General features: G+C 38.5%; 1 protein-coding gene across 1 annotated transcript; it reads right to left on the bottom strand.

Moving 5' to 3' along the window:
- Positions 1-1023: 1023 nt before the first annotated feature.
- Positions 1024-8085, bottom strand: rcvrn.1.L (recoverin, gene 1 L homeolog). Its single transcript, XM_018235491.2, has 3 exons — positions 7576-8085; positions 4875-4986; positions 1024-1757 (listed from the first exon to the last, which is right to left on the bottom strand). The coding sequence occupies exons 1-3, from the start codon at positions 7954-7956 to the stop codon at positions 1642-1644; spliced, it is 609 nt and encodes a 202-aa protein (XP_018090980.1). The 5' UTR covers positions 7957-8085; the 3' UTR covers positions 1024-1641.
- Between the last annotated feature and the right edge of the window lie 11189 nt (positions 8086-19274).

Below are 19274 nucleotides of genomic sequence, written 5' to 3'. Positions count from 1 at the left end.
AAAAATGGAACTAGAAAGTTTTATAAGGTGTTGTATGTGTGTTACGCATGGGCGTCCCCGGTTGCGCACTGTTACGCATGCGCGTACTTGGTTGCACACTGCTGCGGCTGGGGCCAAAGTGGCAGGTCCGGTTGCCTACAGCACCCGGCTGGCCTGGCACTGATAGGGTGTCTGGGCTGCCATTCATAGACCAGAAGATTATAATGTTAAAGTAAGATTAAAGGGTCACAGACTGGGAAAGAACAGCATGAGATACTGAAATGAACAAAATAAAACCCTTCAAAAGCTAAAAGGAAAAAAATCTCTTTTTTAAAACAATTCTCACTTTAATTGGTTTCTTTAAATAATCCAGTCACACTAAAAGCAGAGAAAACACAAGCATGTTCTTTATCTCCCATTATCATCCCTGCAAATCTTTCATATTTTCCTCTGAGATTTGCCTGTGGAGAATTCACTAACAGTGGGGACTCAGTAAGGGGATTGTATATATATATATTTCTTATTTACTTTTAGTACAAGAAATTTTCTTTTGTAAACTTCAGTTCAAAAATCAGAGTAAATAAAGAAAAGAAAATAACAATACAATTCCAGGTTTCTCAGAGTATTTGGGTTGGGTCTGAGCTCAAGAGAACTTAACAAAAATTAGAAGACGTCAGCACCATAAGCAAAAGGGTGATGTATATTGATATACTACTGTTTATTATGTAATGTATGTTTTAAAACATGATTAATGTATATTTCTTAAATAGGTATGGGATCTGTTATTCAGAATGCTCAGGACTTTGAGGTTTCTGGATAAGGGGTCTTTCCGTAATTTGGATCTTCATGTCTGAAGTCTATTAAAAAACCATGTAAACATTAAATAACCCCAAATAGGCTGGTTTTGCTTCCAATAAGGATTAATTATATCTTAGTTTGGATCAAGTACAAGGTACAGTTTAATTATTACAGAGAAAAAGGAAATGATTTTAAAGATTTTGGATTATTTGATTATAATGGAGTCTATGGGAGATGACCTCTGTAATTTGGAGCTTTCTGGATAACGGGTTTCTGGATAATGGATCCCATACCTGTACTTTTTTTTATTATTATTATGATTTATTTTTGCATTTATATTTACTTTTTGTTTCGTATAAAATATCTGTTATTTTTCTGGTTAAACAATGTAGGAGCGATTTTAAGTTAATATCCTTGTGACTATTCCCAGCGGAGCAGAGATCTCGGACCGTGTCGTTTTTGTACCATTCGTTATAGTGAATTATTATATGCAAATGTTGCGAGACGTGTCTGTATATTTACTAAAGTTGATAGCTGGAATAATATTTATTCTTTAGTAATCCACATTCTCCAGATATTTAAGTATTAAATGCACAGAGAGCTGGAGTTAATGAAATGAGATTATAGTCTATGACCTTCACAGTGTAAGAAGGTTCAACCATAATCTAAGGATTATTAGTTGCCCTAATTATCATACAGAGAGCACAACATAAATGTATTGTGTTAATGAAGATTAAGGACAACAAGGATTTCAGATCAGTTCAAATAACACTGGAATCTGTGATGGTCTTGCTGGTATAGTAAGTAGGTAATGTTGCTGATTGAACAGTCTTAGGAAAATTGGTTTTGGCTGGTGCTCTTCATTTAATGCTTTTTCTCTTTTAGCTTTTCCTTTACTTTCAGGGGCTCAAACTGAATCAAGCGGAGAATTTCCTTGTTGTTCATGATGCCTTGGATGAATTCACCCTCAGTGAGTTTATCTGTGGTGAAGACAAACAATGTTATTGTATGAGTATTATATGAGTGGAGAACTGAACAAAGCTTCCTTTACAGGTCATTCAACAAAATGAGAGGAGTCATTTTATAATGAGGAAAATTGACTCTTTAAAAATAAGAGACCAAAGAAACAAACAAGCAGGGTATAGTTATGATTCCACCAATCATTGAGTTCGAAGTTAGTTTCTAAAGACAATATCTACAAAAGGCAATAAACAGAAGTGATGCTATAAAGATAGACCCAGCCATTTTAATATATAAAGTCTGATACAAATCACGTAGAGAGGATATGTAATAGACCTCACTTTCAATTGTGTGTTCAGGTTTGTAGACCACATGTGTTGACTTTACCTACTCAAAAAATGACTAATAAAATGGGCATAATCTTTGGAATTAAATTTATCAGACTAGACTTGGAGGAAGGAAGATAGTAGGTAGTGTAAGAACCAAATACTAGAAGCAGAAACTGTATCCTGAAGGGAGAAGGTAGGAGACTCAAGAATAATGTCGGCATGTGATGTTGTTCTGAAAGAGAGTAGGAGTTTACTGTGAAGCAGAAGGGACAGAAGGAAGAGATATAGCAATAAACTGGGGCTCACACCCAGTAGTTTAGGGAACCCATCAGAAATTGTATGGACTGAATAGAACAGTTTTATGAACTTTAGATTATTGCAGTTAATGGTGACTGAAGAAAGGGCAGAACCAAATAAGTAATGTATAGAATTGCTTCTTAAAGGAAAAGTCAAATTGGCAAGATCTTGAGTATTGACAGGAAGTCCCCTTTTTTTGTCAGTATTAACAGTTGCTACACTGTGGCCTTGAGGATTGCAGGCTTGGTACAGGTCTAAGTCATCTTTTTCCAACTCTCTTGAAAACATAATCAGACTTTTAAGACATTATTAGCTTTGTCAACATCATCACACTTAACCAGTTGACACATATAAAATTACTGTTTCCCCCACAAACGATAGGGGTTGCAATTGTCTTGAGAGATGTCTTCAACTTTCATTAATATTATTGGGCAGCTCACGACAATTTCAGATACAATTTTGTTGAGTTAAACAAGACTTAAGGCAGCAATACATTCAACAATGGTGGAAAAATGGAGTCAATTTCAGCATTATTGTCCTACCATTGCTATATGTAAGCCCTATAAGATGCAGTGTGTATTGATTATCTTGTGAGTCTATACTAAACAAACCACAGAAGATCTAATGTTTGGAAATCTCCCATTTTTGTGCATTTATGGGTGGTTGTTAATTAATTTAGAATTAAGAGATAATTAATCAATGCTCCTATGTAAAAGAACATTTTATACTCATCAATTTTATAAACCTCAACTGACTCTGGAATGAACTCAGATCAGTCAACTGCTTGGCCCATTTTCTTATGTGGATCAGATGCCCAAGGTTATGTAACTACAATACTGTCCCTCTAACCATATAAATTTTAGGTTCTGAAAGCAGCCATCTGTAGAGATGTGAAATAAGACTGAAGGCTTAAAATGTAATTTCTTCCTACAGTGCTAGGGGTTGGTAGCACTACCAAATAATATATAGAAAAGACAAAGGGAAATTTTGGAGTGGTTTCTGCTCACTTTCCTATCATCTCCACTACAGATATAGGCATTTGTTGAACTAGATACTCCCATACTGTAGGGAAATATTATGGTAAGTCCCATCCACTGCTATAAATACAAATATACAGAGAAGGAATGTTCTGGGAGCACAATGAGCTATACTCTTATACTGTACTGTCTAAGGAAAATAATATTGCACCTCCCACCCATATTTATATAGTGAATAAAGTACCCCCTCTTGTAAAATATAAGGATATTATAAGTTACCGAGGAGTTTCATGACCATATAAAAGCACAAGGCCGAAGGCCGAGTGTTTTTATACAGGTCATGGAACTCCGAGGTAACTTCTAATATCCTCATATTTTGCAACTGGGGGTACTTTATTTATTATAATACACAAGTTTCAGCGAGTCATGTGACAGAAATGACATCAGAACTTACCGTTTATAACTGATGACATCAGAACTCACCGTTTATAAGGATATCATTTACAAGATATTCATGGCTTTTGTGTATTATAAATAGATATATATACAGAGAAGGAATGTTCTGGGCACACAATAGGCTATACACATACTGTATTGTCTAAGGGAATATGGCACCTCCCATCCATATGAATAAATAAAAATATATAATGCTCTAGACCATTGATCCCCAACCAGTAGCTCGCGAGCAACATGTTGCTCACCAACCCCTTGGATGTTGCTCCAAGTAGCCTCAAAGCAGGTGCTTATTTTTGAATTTCAGACTTAGAGGCAAATTTTGGTTTCATCAGTAGTGATGGGCGAATTTATTCGCCAGGCGCGAATTCGCGGCGAATTTGTGCGATTCGCGGCAGGCGAATAAATTCGGGAAACGCCCGCGAAAATTCGCCGAAAAAAAATCGCCGGCGGCAAAATTTTTTCCGAAAAAGCAGACGCCGGCGTCAACAACGGGCGCCGGCGTCAAAAACGGGTGCCAGCATCGAAAAACGGGCGGGCGTCAAAAACTAGACGCCGGCACCGTTTCGCGAATTTTTCGCCGTTTCGCGAATTTCGCGAATTTTTCGGCGAAGCGAAACGGCGCAAATTCGCCCATCACTATTCATCAGGTGTTGTGCCAAATAGAGCCCCATGGACTTTCTCATGCTTGTGTTGCTCTCCAACTCTTTTTACACTTAAATGTGGCTCACAAGTAAAAAAGGTTGAGGAATCCTGCTCTAGACACACAATAAACTACCCTCATACTGTACTATCCAAAGGCCTCAGTACAGCAGCTCCTACTGGCAATATGACAGGTCTCATCTATATGCATAAATACAGCTGTAGAATAAGTCTCTTTTATCAAAATGTGATCTATTTGTTCCTTTTAAAGAATGATTTTTCAAGACCCTTTGGGATAAAGTAATATGGCTTATCGAAGCATTCATTTAACACTTTTGCTAAATCAGCACCTGCAGGTTTCATACGTCTGACTCCCAAATCTCATTATCACCTCCCTACATGCAGAACGTTAATAACCACTAGAGCAGGTTCAATTTACCATTGTCTTTCTTCCCAAAGAAATCCCATATTTTATTTGTTCTCTTTTCTGGTGTATTTTCATCCTCTGGTAGATGCTTCTGGTCTTCAGTATTTATCATTTTGAATATGGCCTAGGAAGAAAAAACACATTTCTATCACTGCCCATTCCAAGCACATAACTAACCTATTCAGTCCACAGTCTCAACAGTCAGTCAGTAAATATTGGGACTGGATTTCTTTGTGCGCAATCAAATATACAGGTCTCTAGAGATCAAGGCAGTATTGGATTCCACTGGAATAAATTGACATGTGGTTTACAATGAACAAGATGTTGGGAGAAGGCATGATGAATGTATTGGAGGAATATAACTGCAACCTTAAAATTCTAATTCTGAATTTTAGTGACCTGATCTGACCTCCAAGTCTTTAAAAGTCTGGTATCCACCGCAACTTTTGTAGTTTGTCTTAGGGCGTGCATGCCTCTAGTGTACTTTTAATCAAATGTTAAATTGACTGAGCCCCCTCAAACCCACAGGTTATATCAGTACTAACCACTGAGCCACCCTTAAAAGTAGTTGACAGAACATCATAATACCCCATGACAAAGTATTGGCTACTGGCTTTATGGGTACCAAAATGGTGCATGGCAGATATACAACATCCCACTGAGACCAATTTGGTTGAAGACCCCCTTTAAGGTCCACTATTCAAGCAAGGCCTCCCTTAGCTCTTTACAAGGTTATAGAGATATGTAATTTTGTTGTATCAGTATAGTTCCAAAACTATGCAGCAAAGAATCTGACCTTAAATGGGCTTCAAATGGGGTTTTCAGGTATATCTAAGAGCGCAAACAGGAATTCTCCCCAAAACTTTTCATAATTGCATTTCAGACAACCCCCTAACCATTGCTTCAGGCACCATTAGGGGGCTGTTCCACACTGCCTTGAAGGAGAAGGAAAGGCTCTCTTTACTTGGGGGTGCCAAAAGTTAGGCACCCCCATAATTCTATATAAATACCTCACACCCCAGGCCGGTGCTCCTATCAGCAGAAAACTGCACCGGCCCAAGGTTCTTCCAGTGAGCACCACAGAGCGATCTGCTTCAGGCTTCTTCTCTCTTTGCAGGAATGCATGCACAGTAGCGCGAAACGCCAAACTTTAGCAAAGAAGTTGACTATTTCTTTCTAATGCACATGCGTCTGCCCTGGGAAATTTGAAGATAAAAGAAGAAGAAAGCTGATTGCTCCGTGGTGCTCGCTCGAAGAACCTTGGGCCAGTGCATTTTTCTGCTGATAGAAGCACCGGCCCGGCGTGTGAGGTAGGTATATATAATGACTTTGGGGTGACTAACTTTTTGCACCCCCAATTAAATATGCTTTTCCTTCTCCTTTAAGCTGGTGACAAAGGTGGCACTTGTCAGAACCAGTTGCATGGGGTAGATTTATCAAAGGTCGAAATGAAAATTTGAATTAAATAAATTCAAATTTCGAGCTAATTTTTGTGTACTTTGACTAGGGACTAGTCCAAATTCGATTTGAATTTGAAACAAATTCGAATATTGAAATTTATCATGTACTGTCTCTTTAAAAATTCTACTTCGACCATTCACAAAACCTGCCAAATTGCTATTTTAGCCTGAGGGACCTCCTAAAACCTATTTGGAGTTGGACTCTGAAAAAACAAATTCGATGCACTGTTACTTTGATTCGTACGATTCGAATTACATTGAAAACGGACCTATTGGGCCAAAAAAAACCTTCGATTTTTTGATGAATTTCGATTGGTCTTTTTTAATCCGAATTTCGATGTTATGGGAGTTCAAAAAAACTCCTATTACTTCGGAATTCAACCCTTGATAAATCTGCCCATCTGTATTCAAGCCTGAACTAAGCTTTTGTTTATCTATGGTGAAGGACAGTAAGTGACCCAGGTGGATAAGACAATAGAAATTGCAATCTCCTTAATAATTCCTAACCAGCATTTAAGGTAGTGACTACAAATCTTTAACATTTAAGTTAATAACTACAAATCTATAATAGAAAAGAAAGGCATCAAGTTTTCATTTGATAGCATATAAAATGATTCTGTATGGATTTGCCCCTTAGGCTATTGAAGGATATAGCAACCGCAGAAAAGAAATGCATATAAAAGAGAATTTGGTACATTTAATCCTAATTCCAATTAACTGCATGTTTTTTTCCCGTAGTATCCAATGAGTGCATAATAAACGAAATAGGGAAATGGGCAGAGATACAAAACGTTAACACTTAATTAATGCACTGTTTGCATGTTACAGTCTTGTCCTCTCATATAATAAGCTTGATTTACAATTAATGTCAGAAAATAATTAGACCATCTCTGGAGAATCCTGAGAGCTTTATGTTCGGGGACTATTAGGATTATAAGAAAAATGAAACCAGATATTTCTCCTATCTCCTTCATTAGTTCTTTTAACCTTGTACTGCAAATTCAATTTGGTAGGCTATAGTAATTAATTCATACATAAAGGCATTTCAAACAAGTTGTGGGATGAGATACAAATACGTTTCGTGAATGGTTATTTTATGGCTAGCGCTAATTTTTCATTGTTTTTATGAGGTTTCTTTTATCAATTCATTTTTTACTAAGACATCCAAGATTTGGTAACTCCTCTGCATGATAATTTTTGCTTTTGTTGTTTGTTCAAAAGATATTTGGGTTGGTTAAAAACTGAAAGTTTACCATAATTATTTCAAGAACTTCTAGTTTGTTGATAGTTCCGTTACCGTCAACATCATATAAGGAAAAAGCCCACTCCAGTTTTTGATTTGTTTTGCCAGATGATGTCATGTGAAGGGCAATCATGTATTCCTTAAAGTCCAACGTGCCATCGTTATTTGCATCAAAACTTCTAAATACATGGCGGGCATAGGCTTTGGGGTCTGCGTCTGGGAAGAATTTAGAATAAATGCCCTCAAATTGCTGTTTGGAGATCCTTCCTGTGGGACATTCCTTGAGAAAGGACTGATACCACGTGCACAGTTCCTCTTGGGTGAATTTGGTGTTGAGTTGCAGTTCTTCTAGAATTTCTTTGGAAAGCGCTCCACTTTTGCTGTTCCCCATAATAAAAAAATAAATGAGTCTAAAGGCGAAAAAGTCTCCTGTTGTTGAACAGCACAAAACTCAAGGAGGTAATGACACAGACATCCTGCATGCATTTAAATCCAGATAAAGCTTTTTTAAGGATTACACAGGTTTAAGCGTCAGCCAAAGACAGTGCTCACTCTGTGATATTACCTGAATCCTCCATTCTAATCACTTCACTGGGCATGTTTGGGTTTGGGCAACAGGTTTATAACAGATTGCATTTCGGTGTATTAGAGTCATGGCTTAATGAGGGAAAACTGAACACAGCACGTAACCTTGTTTAGTCTTATTTGTTTTTAATTATTTATACAAAAAAATCTCCTTTTTTTCTTCCGCCTGTTTAAATAGAACCTTTTTCTATCTACATATTATTATTTCTTCCTTTCTTTTTCTTTCTTTCACAGTTTTTCTAATTCTCAGAATTATTACGAAATGTGGTTAATTAAACAAAAATGATAAATGTTATGTGTGAATTCGCTCAAACAATGCCAACTCACTAACATGCAGAGTTTCGTACTGGGGGCTGAACGCCGGCGCTAGAGGTTCGGTAATGCAAGCATTTCAAAGCGAAGATACGCTAGCGTTCAGTTCATCTAAAATTAGATCTTCCGCTCAGGTTAATTTGCATATGGTGGGAAATTTAAAGTTGCATGGACTTTATGTTATATGTTGCAGCAAATACTTTACATTTACACTGTTAATTACACATGTCCAGGCAACCTTAATAAAGACAATCGAATTGTTATAATGCCCTACACATGAGCCCACTGTAAGGTTAATGTTCCATAAGTTTGAAAATGTATGGAGCAAACCGGTTACAAAAAAAAAACAATTTTAAGGACTTTTGCAGCCTATCACTCTGAAAAAAAGAAAAGTCTGAGCTGGCGAAGACAAGTCTGGCGAAAGAGGTAACGTTCAGTTAAATCCACATTTTAGTGAATTTGCAGAGTAACATCCATTCTCCAGAGTGAATTGTCGCCTGGCGATAGAGTGTGAATTACCGCTAGCGCCCGTCTCTTTCGCTAGCGAATTGGCGACTCCGCCAATAGTAAATTGCTGATGTGCCTGTGGGCGGTAACACTAGCAAACCTTATCTACCTGTGAGCCACATTCATATGTAAAAAGAGTTGGGGAGTAGTGATGAGGGAATTTTTTCACTAACCATGGATTAGCAGCAGAATTTTGAATTTCAACATCTGCTTATTTTTTTGAGAAATTGCAGCAAAAATCCAACACGACAAAAAAGAAAAACGCCCATTAACTATAATGCATTTGGAGAAAAAAGTCGTCATAATAAAAAATACCCATTGACTTTAATACATTTGGACAAAAAAGTCGCAGAGACAAAAAGTTGCCACGAGAAAAAACTCCCATTGACTTAAATGCATTTGGATCAAGAAAAAATTGTTGTACGCATAAAAAAGTTGCACTTTTTTTTTTTTTTTTTTTAAAGTAAGATTTTAAAAATTTTTCGCCATTTCATGAATTATTTCTACGTTTCAAAAATTTTGCAACTAAGTGAAATGGGACAGATTCACTCATATCTATTGGGGACTAATGCAAGCATAAAAAATGTTCCTGCGTGGTGCAAAATAAATGATATGAGTAGTAATTTGGTAGCCTCTATGTGGACTGACAGCCACAAGAGGGTCTGTTTGGCATTACACTGGGTTATTATGCAACAAAAACTTGCTTCCAAGCCAGAAATTGAAGCCCTGAATTATTGGTTATGTCAAATGACTTCTTGCTATTATAGGGTACCACCATGAAATAGAAATCTTTGTGACTCATATACAACAACTTGCACCATTTAGGTTGTTGTTGACTTCCCTTCTTCTTCTCAACAGTAAGCTCATAGTCTAAAAATACCTCTGTGTGAGTACTAAATCCACTTATGTATGAATACACGAGGAATGATTTTCAGGGCCTGATCTGTCTGGTTTAGACCTGCCACAGAAAGGTCTTGTTCTATTTTGAATTTAGTTTCTCTTTCATGTGCAGGACTTCATTACAAAAAAATATAGAACTTTGTTTTGCTGTGCCATGCAGATTGTACAATGTAGTATCAGTTTTAGGAATGAGCTATAGGGTTGGCCTATGACTTCTTTCTTCACTTAATGATGACTGGAAATATTAGCCACCAATATGTCAGTATCAGTTAATTACAATGAAATTTATAGAAAAATCGTGGACCAAATTATGCTGAACCATTTATTTGGCTCTCGAGCCATTGATTGTATCATAAAAGAAACCTATGTAGGTTTGCCAGGAGAGGATTTCATCAATAGCCCCAGGCAGTTCCCATCTGATGGAATATACAGACCTTCCCAATAGGTATCTGGCCAGTCCCTGACCACTTATTAGTCTCACAGCTGTTGTTTTGGACTCATGTAAACACCTATAAACTATCATGTTAAAGGTGAACTAAACCATAAAGTTAAAAAACCCCTACCCCCTACCCTACATAGACCCCCTCGCTTCTCCCCCCCAAGTGTTACTGCGGGAAAATGCCCCTAAGTCTTTACTTACCCCACCATGCAGATTCTATCCAGCGGAGTTCACGTACGCCATCTTCTTCTCTTTGGTAATCTTTGCTGTAGGCGACAATTTGCTAATGAACCATCACTAGCGTTCATTCGCACTCAGGTTCCCTGGACAAAATGTAATAAAAAGTGGCCACTCAAGCATTTGCACAAACATCTCTAATAAAGATGTCCATATGACTTTAATGTACTGCCCTATTCAAATTGACCAAAGTGTTAGAGGACCAGCGAAAAGTCGCCATATGTTCAGCACCCAGGACGCAACTTCACATTTTAGTGAATTAGTGTAGTGATAATGAATTTTCTAAGTGGGGCGAAGTGGTCGATGGTGACAACTTGCCTTTTAGTCAATCTGCCCCTATGGGAAACTGCCTTCCTGTAATTAGGCTTTCTGGATAATTGGTGTCCAGATAATGGATCCTATACCTGTACAATACATAAAACTACACACAGTTATATAGCTGTGTAGTCATTTCCAAGTGTAAAATCCCAAAGTAAAAATGAGGTATTAACTTAGGGAAAAAAGCTAAATGAATATCACTGTTGATGTTTTTGTACTGTTGCACTGTTGATGATATTTTCCATAGTTCGGTGTAAAAGAAAATATGCATCTCTTATAAAGGGTGACTTCAACTATCAGAATGCAGCGCATTATCTGATACATACAGACTCCCTTTTTTGGTGGAAAATAAATAATTATATATATGTGTACAGTTTGCTGTTTTATATCCATAATAGACTTTTTAAAAGACAGTAGGAATGCATCTTTGGCACACATGATTAAAAAACAATCTGAGTAATGTGTAACACTGTAGAAGGAGAGATTTTTGTTCAAAATTTGCATATTTTCCAGGGATGCTGAACAAAGGGATTTGCAGCTAATGACAGAAAGCAGACAGTATCTGTTTAGAGACTATATAAATGTGCTTATGTCATTATCTTGCCAGATGGACTGTCGCCTTTCAGATTTTTCCATGGATTCTCTTTGAACTTTATTTTGAGAGACCAATGAGTGTTGGTTAATTTTCCTAGTTACTCGTGTTTACTAATGATGGCTTCTGTTTAAGTTACGAATAACTATCTTCATTGTCCTATTTATCTGTTTTCAATTAAAATCCAAGGAAAGGGGACTCGCTGCTCAGGAAAGAACCGAAATAACATCAAAATAGTAAAAAAAAGAGTTGCATTTTAATGTTATTGATAAATTCTGGTGATTTTATTCAATTATTTTGCAGAAAATGTAGGTCAAGCTTGGTAAAGAATTGTGAAATTGTTAATAGAATGATGTGCTACAAATTAGGTTTTCATAACTACTCATATTAGGAAAAAGAATACAAATTATACATTTTAATTTTGTTTGTCATTTTGGTGTTAACCGAAAAACAGATGAAAAGCGAGGCTGTCTCTAAGGCTTCCCTCCTTCTTACCTTTTCAACAAATGCCAAACTGCTAGGAACAGTCGTGTGTTTGAAGGAAAATAGATTGTGATCTCCGTGATTATTCTATACACAGTACATAATGTTTCACTATGGATCAATATAAAGTCACTGTACAATTTATTGAAACTCTTGAACAAATTCTAATCTCTAATTAAAGTCAGCTCATCAACTGATCTTCTGAAAATCAGGACCTGCAGAGCATATGTGTTTATTGTATATTGGAGGTCAGGACTTCATCCTAAATGCATCCAATCAGATAAACTGAGGGTTCTGTATAATGTAAGTTTTATGTTATATAAATGAATAAACGGTCATAAGAGTGTCAATGACTCCCTGTAGGAACAAGGTTTGTACTCATTTATTTCTCCCTGGAATTAGTATTTAGGTCATGAGAAGTCCCATAAGATGAAGTATCACGGGAGCCTACAGTGCGTTTAAGCAAAGAGAAATAAAATCAATTGTGCACAGTGTGTGACTGAGGTTAGTGCTTAGCCTGCCATCCAGTTTAGCTACTGAGACTCTAGGGAGTTATTTATCAAAGTCCGAATTTATTTCCTGCTACAAACTCCGATCAAATCCACTTGGATTTTTTACGCTTATTTATTGTTACATTTTCCCGAAAATTTGCTTTGCCGGAAAAAAAATCAGGTTTTCAAAATTTTTTGGGATTTTTCACCCACATTTCTTATGCTTTTTTGCCTGAAAACTCCGGGGTACTGCACGAAACCCAACGCACATCAAAAAATCATTGGGAATTCTCCTGCAACCTTGACAGGCCTGAGTTGCAGGATTTTCTTATTTGGACTTTTACATCCGGAATTCGGAAAAATTTGTGTTTTTTTAAAAGTCCAATTTTATAAAAAAAAATGATCAGTGTAAACCAAGAGAGCTATAAAGCAGGAAGTAGAGTTCTGGCTATTATGTTAGATATCCAGTCACTCCAGCCTTTATAGCAGGCCCGGACTGGCATTCTGTGGGTTCTGACAAATGCCAGAGGGTATGCTGTAAGATGCAATAGACCAGAGGCGGGCCAGGCGGGCACCCTAGGCAACCCAGCCGGCCAACTCGCCCTTCCTTCCTCCGTCACGCAAGATAAAGTTGCGCATGGAGTGATGTCACGCGTGAGTACACAAATGCAACGTGACGTCGCGCGTATGCGAACACACATGCGCAGTGACGACGCACACATGTACACACAAGTTCAGTGGCAGGTTAGTCTGGTCTAGGGGTAGGCAGAAGAGGTATCTGCCCAGTGCCCCCCAATTATTGTGCCCTAGGCAGCTGCCTCTTCTGCCTACCCCTAGTTCTGGCCCTGCCATAGACACTGAATATTTATTGGGCTGGTGGGGGGCTGTTTGAGCCTTTATGCACTTGAAATGCCTATTTTGATTCCCAGTTCAGACCTGCTTTATTCATTAAATTTTTGGCTAACTATTTACACAGTTTTTACTTTTATACTGAACAATTCCTTTAATTCTTCAAACCCATGGGGGGAATAGAAAATAATAAATAATACACTCATAAAAAGTGGAAATATAAATTGGACCTTTAAAAAATCTCCCCTGTTTGCCTTATTATATTGGCCTCAAATTGCTATTTTTATCCCTTCACGACTACCACACGTATATGAACTTTCCAGTAATAGTACTGTACCAATGCATTGCAAAATTTTACTAGCTTTTTCACAGAGGTTATATTACCCATGTTGGGGATGAGAAACAAAACATCTCCACCGTCGTCAGCATGCTTGCAATGGATTCTGGTATATGTACAGGAGAAAGTTTTTGAAGAAATTAAGCATGAAGCCATTAAAGTAGAAATAAAGATCTATTACCGAACTTTAAACTGCACTGGCCTTGGGTATTTCCGTAGAAGCTGATCGTCGCCATCTTCTTGCACTTCTCCCCATCATTCCAATTCAGGCAGGAGCATGTGCAGTGGAGTGAAAGCCAAACCTAGAAGCAAATAAGCTTGCTTTTCCATCATACTGTGCATGCACCTGCCTGAGCCTGAAGAAAGAAGGCAAGAGGAAGCAGATTGTGGCAAATACTGTATATTCCTACTGATGATAAACACTGGGGGTGTTTAACATTTTACCATCCAACAAGGGATTATACCTTTTCATCTGCTTTAAGGATGATTCCACATTTCGGCATCTGCAAATTTTCCTATGAAACTGCGGCAATAATTTGCTGTGGAAAAATTCCCCATGACAAAAAAGTATCCAAGACAAAAATGTTGCAGAGACAAAAATGTCGCCAAGACAAAAAAGTCACCATAATAAAAAATCATTGACGTTAATGCAGTTGGACAAAAAAGTCGCCAGAAGAAAAAGTGCCCATTGACTTTAATGTATTTGCACAAAAAAGTTGTCGAGACAAAGAAAGTCAGTACAAGAAAAAATGCCCACTGAATTCAAATTCAATTTAGGGGCACATTTACATAGCTCGAGTGAAGGATTAGAATAAAAAATACTTCGAGTTTCAAAGTTATTTTTTGGCTACTTGGACCATCGAAGTGGCTACTTCGACCTTCGAACGATTCGAACTAAAAATCGTTCGACTATTCGACCATTCGATAGTCGAAGTACTGTCTCTTTTAAAAAAAACTTTGACTACCTACTTCGCCACCTAAAACCTACCGAGCACCAATGTTAGCCTATGGGGAAGGTCCCCATAGGCTTTCCTAGCTTTTTTTGATCGAAGGAAAATCGTTCGATTGATGTATTAAAATCCTTGAATCGTTCGTTTTTCCTACGATCGTTCGAACGAACGAATTGCAGTAAATCCTTCGACTTCGATATTCGAAGTCAAAGGATTTTACTTTGACGGTTGAATATCGAGGGCTAATTTTGACGCCTATTGACTTCACTGCATTTTGCAAATTTTTCACCTTTTTCACAAATTTCACTCATCAATACACATAATATAAAAGTTATAACTTTTCTGATGGGAGAGGGACATGAATGGTGAAGAGGGTTTTTTTTTTAAGGATTACATTTTTAGCCATTAGATAAAAAAACAATTTGAACAAAATGTCTGCTGTAATCAAAGAAATGAAAATATTCATCACAATCAACTGATTTTTTGAACTGGCTGTGAAGATAAACAGAATAAATGTATAATAAATGTTTTTAACCTATTTTCTTCTGGGTTTTTGATGTGGCTTGCTTCTGACGTCATCGCGCATTGGCATGAAAATTCAAATATTTAAAGCGCCGGGGTACTCTGTGTCATTGCCCAACGCAGGTCTACTCTGATAGTTCCTGGGTGCGATTTCTAGTTTGTTATTCCGTGTTTGACCTTCCCTGACCCTGATTCTTGTCCTGATTGCTGCCTGTCCTGACTCTTGCCTGTTTTCTGACCATTCTTCCGGATCCTGATTTTGTTCCCGCTACCATTGTATACCACTCAAACTGTGACCCTGATTACGCTTCTGTTTTTCGATTTTGTACTGCGCTGCATGATTTGGTATTTTGACCCTGGCCTGTGACCCCAACTAATTTCCTTTCCCTAGATTGTGTACTGCATATTATCCAGCTTGGTATTGACTCGGACTTCCCTTGACTATGCTCCTATTCTCTATTCCAGTGGAACGTACGGTTCCCTTGCTCTCCCAGAACTCTCTCCCTTTATCCCGCATTAAGACCTGGCCGCATCTTAGTAGCGGAGGGCTCCACCCGAGGCAAAAGGCAGCTGCTACAGGCAGAAGAGGGGGCATAGACCCGAACTTTGGAGTTAGCAATGGTTTTGGGATACCTAACGTCACACTGCCACTGGTGCATGATTTCAGCTTCCACTGTTGGAAAAAGTTGGTCCAAATTGACCAGTCATAAATCTGCCCACCGATTTACTTTCACATAAACATTTCATTTGTATTATCCATATGACAATTCCAGGTTTTTATCTACACTTTTTATATGAATTTCAAGGTTTTTGGATTTTTTCCGATCACTCAGAGGCTATTTTTGTTCAATTTCAGATCTTTTTTTTTTTCAACTGTATTTTTTATTGAAAATTACATGAAAAAGTAAGTGGTACATTTTCAAATCAACACAATATCAAAGACATGACACAGGTTTTGAGGTGTACAAGAGAAAAGCAAGCCATATAACATCATTGGTCAAGATATACATCAACCGTAATTCTCCATATCAGAACCCCAACGACTGACAACCTAGAGGGTCCAAGACATTCTTCGGGGGGGGAGGGGGCTAAACGGAAACCCGCTTTTTATACATAGGTGAGGAACAATTCTCACCCCCCCACCTCCACAACTTATCCATGTTAACCTTGAGATTCTAGTAGTTCTCGGTAACCGTTCCACATGAACCAGTCTTCTTCAGACTCCAGCATCTTATCATGAGCCAAGGCCGTTAAATATTCCATTCTCCTAACATGTTCTATCCTATTAACTAACTCCCACAGGGATGGGGGGGATGGATCCTTCCATTTTGCAGCAATCAAACAACGAGTTGCCGACAGTATGCAGTTCAGAATTTTCTGAACCCTTTTCCCCACCCCGCAAACTGGATGTCCTAATAGATGAGTTAAGGGATCAGCTGGAAGGTCCAGGCAAGTAGCCTTCTTTACAATTGTCCTAACTATAGACCATAACGGAGAAATCAGGGGACAGGACCAGAATACATGGACAAGATCTCCAGCAATTTGGCGACGTTTCTGGAAAGAGCCTCTTTAGGAGAGCTGGGGTATGATACCAACCAAACAGCACTTTATAAATATTCTCCTTAATGGAAACACACATAGAGGACTTTGCGGCATTTATCCAAATACGGTTCCATTGTTCTATCGAAATGCTCATATTTAAATCCCTGTCCCATTTCAACATGTAGGAGTGAGGCTTTACTTCTATGGGATAAGAGTTTAGGGTCCTATACAATTGGGATATATGACCCACTCTTTCCCCAATTTTAACCCCCAAGGTTTCAAATATAGTCAATGCTGGCATTTTCATACTAGGACATAATGACGTAACATAATGCCTTAACTGAAAATACATGTAGTCTTTAAAACCACTTAAATTATAGCCCTCAATCAATTGTTGTTTGTCCAGAAAAGTTTTAGTTCGCTGATCAAATAAATGCACAATCTGAAAGGCTAATGTGTCCTTCCATAAACTGATAAAGTGCGCCTCTTGGCCTAAAGGAAATGCTGCATTATAGGAAAGGTGTAAGGGGGGCAAGCCTATCTTTGGGGCACAGTCGGTCCTTACATCTTGACCATATATTCAGAGTAAAATGAATCGTACGGGGGGCTACGTGTCTCAGTGGCCCATAGCCCTTGGTCCATAAGAGTGTACTAGGGTGTATAGGAGCTAAAGACAATTTTTCTATTTCCATCCATTTGGTGTAAGCCAATTTAGAGGACCACTGTATAGTCTGCCACACCTGAGTAGCTAGATAGTACGTATAAAAATCAGGGATGTCTAGCCCTCCTTGTGATCGTTGCCGCTGCAGGACTTGTCTACTTATTCGCTGTCTCTTCCCCCCCCATACATATCTGTAGCAGTGATTTTGGAAACTTTGAAACGCTGGCCGTGGGACTGCCACTGGAAGGGTCTCAAAATAGTAAAGCAGGCGGGGAAGGGCAGTCATTTTCAGTGTGGCTATTTTACCGAACCAAGACAAATTGAGCTTTCCCCATCGATCAATATCTTTTGACAAAGCACTCCAGAGTGCCGCATAGTTTGCTCTATATAAAGTGTCGTAACTTGTAGTGAGACGTATACCCAAATACTTAAGACTGTCAGTCTGCCAACGATAATTAAAATTGAGCTTTAATAGCTTTAAAGTGGCCGAGGGCACATTCAATGGTAACACTTCAGTCTTGTCATTATTGATCTTATATCCCGAGTATTGGCCATAAATATCAATTTCCCGATGTAGATTGGGTAGAGAGGTGAGAGGGCGTGTCAACGTGAACAAAACATCATCCGCATATAAACAAATTTTAAACGATCTGCCATGTAGGGAAGTCCCATGAATATCCGGATTATTTCGTATTCTACTTGCCAGTGGTTCTATGCTAAGTACAAACAGCAGTGGTGACAGGGGACACCCCTGCCTGGTTCCGTTATGAATTGAGAAGGCGTTGGAGAGTAGCCCTGCTGACTTAACCTGTGCTAAGGGTTGAGTATACAATCCCCGTATAGCCTCTACAAAAGGCCCCTGAAAACCCATCTCCTCTAAGGTAGAAAACATAAATCCCCAATTTAGGCGATCAAACGCCTTTTCTGCATCCACACTTAGAACTAAGGTGCAGGTCGATTCTCTGTTCAAAATATCTATCAAATCTATGGCTCTACGGGTATTATCCCCTGCTTGTCTGAATTTGACAAAACCCACCTGGTCTTTGTGGATCAACCTGGGAAGAATCTCATTTAATCTATTTGCTAGTAATTTAGTGAAAATCTTCAGGTCAGAGTTGAGCAAAGAGATCGGCCGATAGTTAGCGCATTTAGTGTGGTCACGTCCTTCCTTAGGTATAATCGTTATGAAGGACCGCAATGTGTCCCTGTGAATGGGGTTGCCGTGTAAATAAACATTGTAAAGATCACACATAGTAGCATGTAGTTGGGTAGGGAAACATTTATAGTATTTATAAGTCAGGCCATCAGGGCCAGGTGCCTTTTTGGAAAGAAGATCTTTGAGGATCTGAGTTAATTCCTCTACCGTAACCATGGCATTCAGTCTAGATAGTTCCTCCCTAGTAAGGGTGGGCAACCTACTCTGTCTAAGGAATTCTTTAAGTGCCTGTTGATGTTGCAGCTGATAGTTCAGGTGGTGTGGCAAATTGTATAACTTCTCATAATAACTCCTGAAACACTCTAAGATCTTAGCCGGCTGCGTCTCCTGCCTACCTTTACACTGAATTATGAGAGGTCTATTGAGCGCCCTGTGATCTTTTAATCTATTCGCCAACATAGTATGGGCCTTATTGCCATATTCGTAATATGTAAGGACTTTTCCACATCTTGGACTTGGATCTTTTTGATATCATTCCTGATTTGGGTAATTCTTGCTAGCTGGTGGACAGTAGGCCATTGCGCAAATCGACGCTCCAAGGTGTTCAGTAAATCACGTAAAGTTTTTAGAACAGTTAATTTATCACGCTTTAACTGACTCGCTAAGGATATCAATTCACCCCGAAAATTTCAGATCTTTTAATACAGGGGTGCCCAAACTTTTTGCAACGAGGGCCGAATTTGGTGAGCTGAAAATGTGTGGGGGCCGACCATTCAGCCGACATTCTTTGAACCATTAACATTAAATTACAGGAATCGAGTAGCCGTA

This window comes from Xenopus laevis, chromosome 9_10L (assembly GCF_017654675.1).
Source record: "Xenopus laevis strain J_2021 chromosome 9_10L, Xenopus_laevis_v10.1, whole genome shotgun sequence".
NCBI lineage: Eukaryota > Metazoa > Chordata > Amphibia > Anura > Pipidae > Xenopus > Xenopus laevis.
Note: the sequence above shows the minus strand (reverse complement) of the source record. Positions and strands in the feature narration are given on the sequence as shown.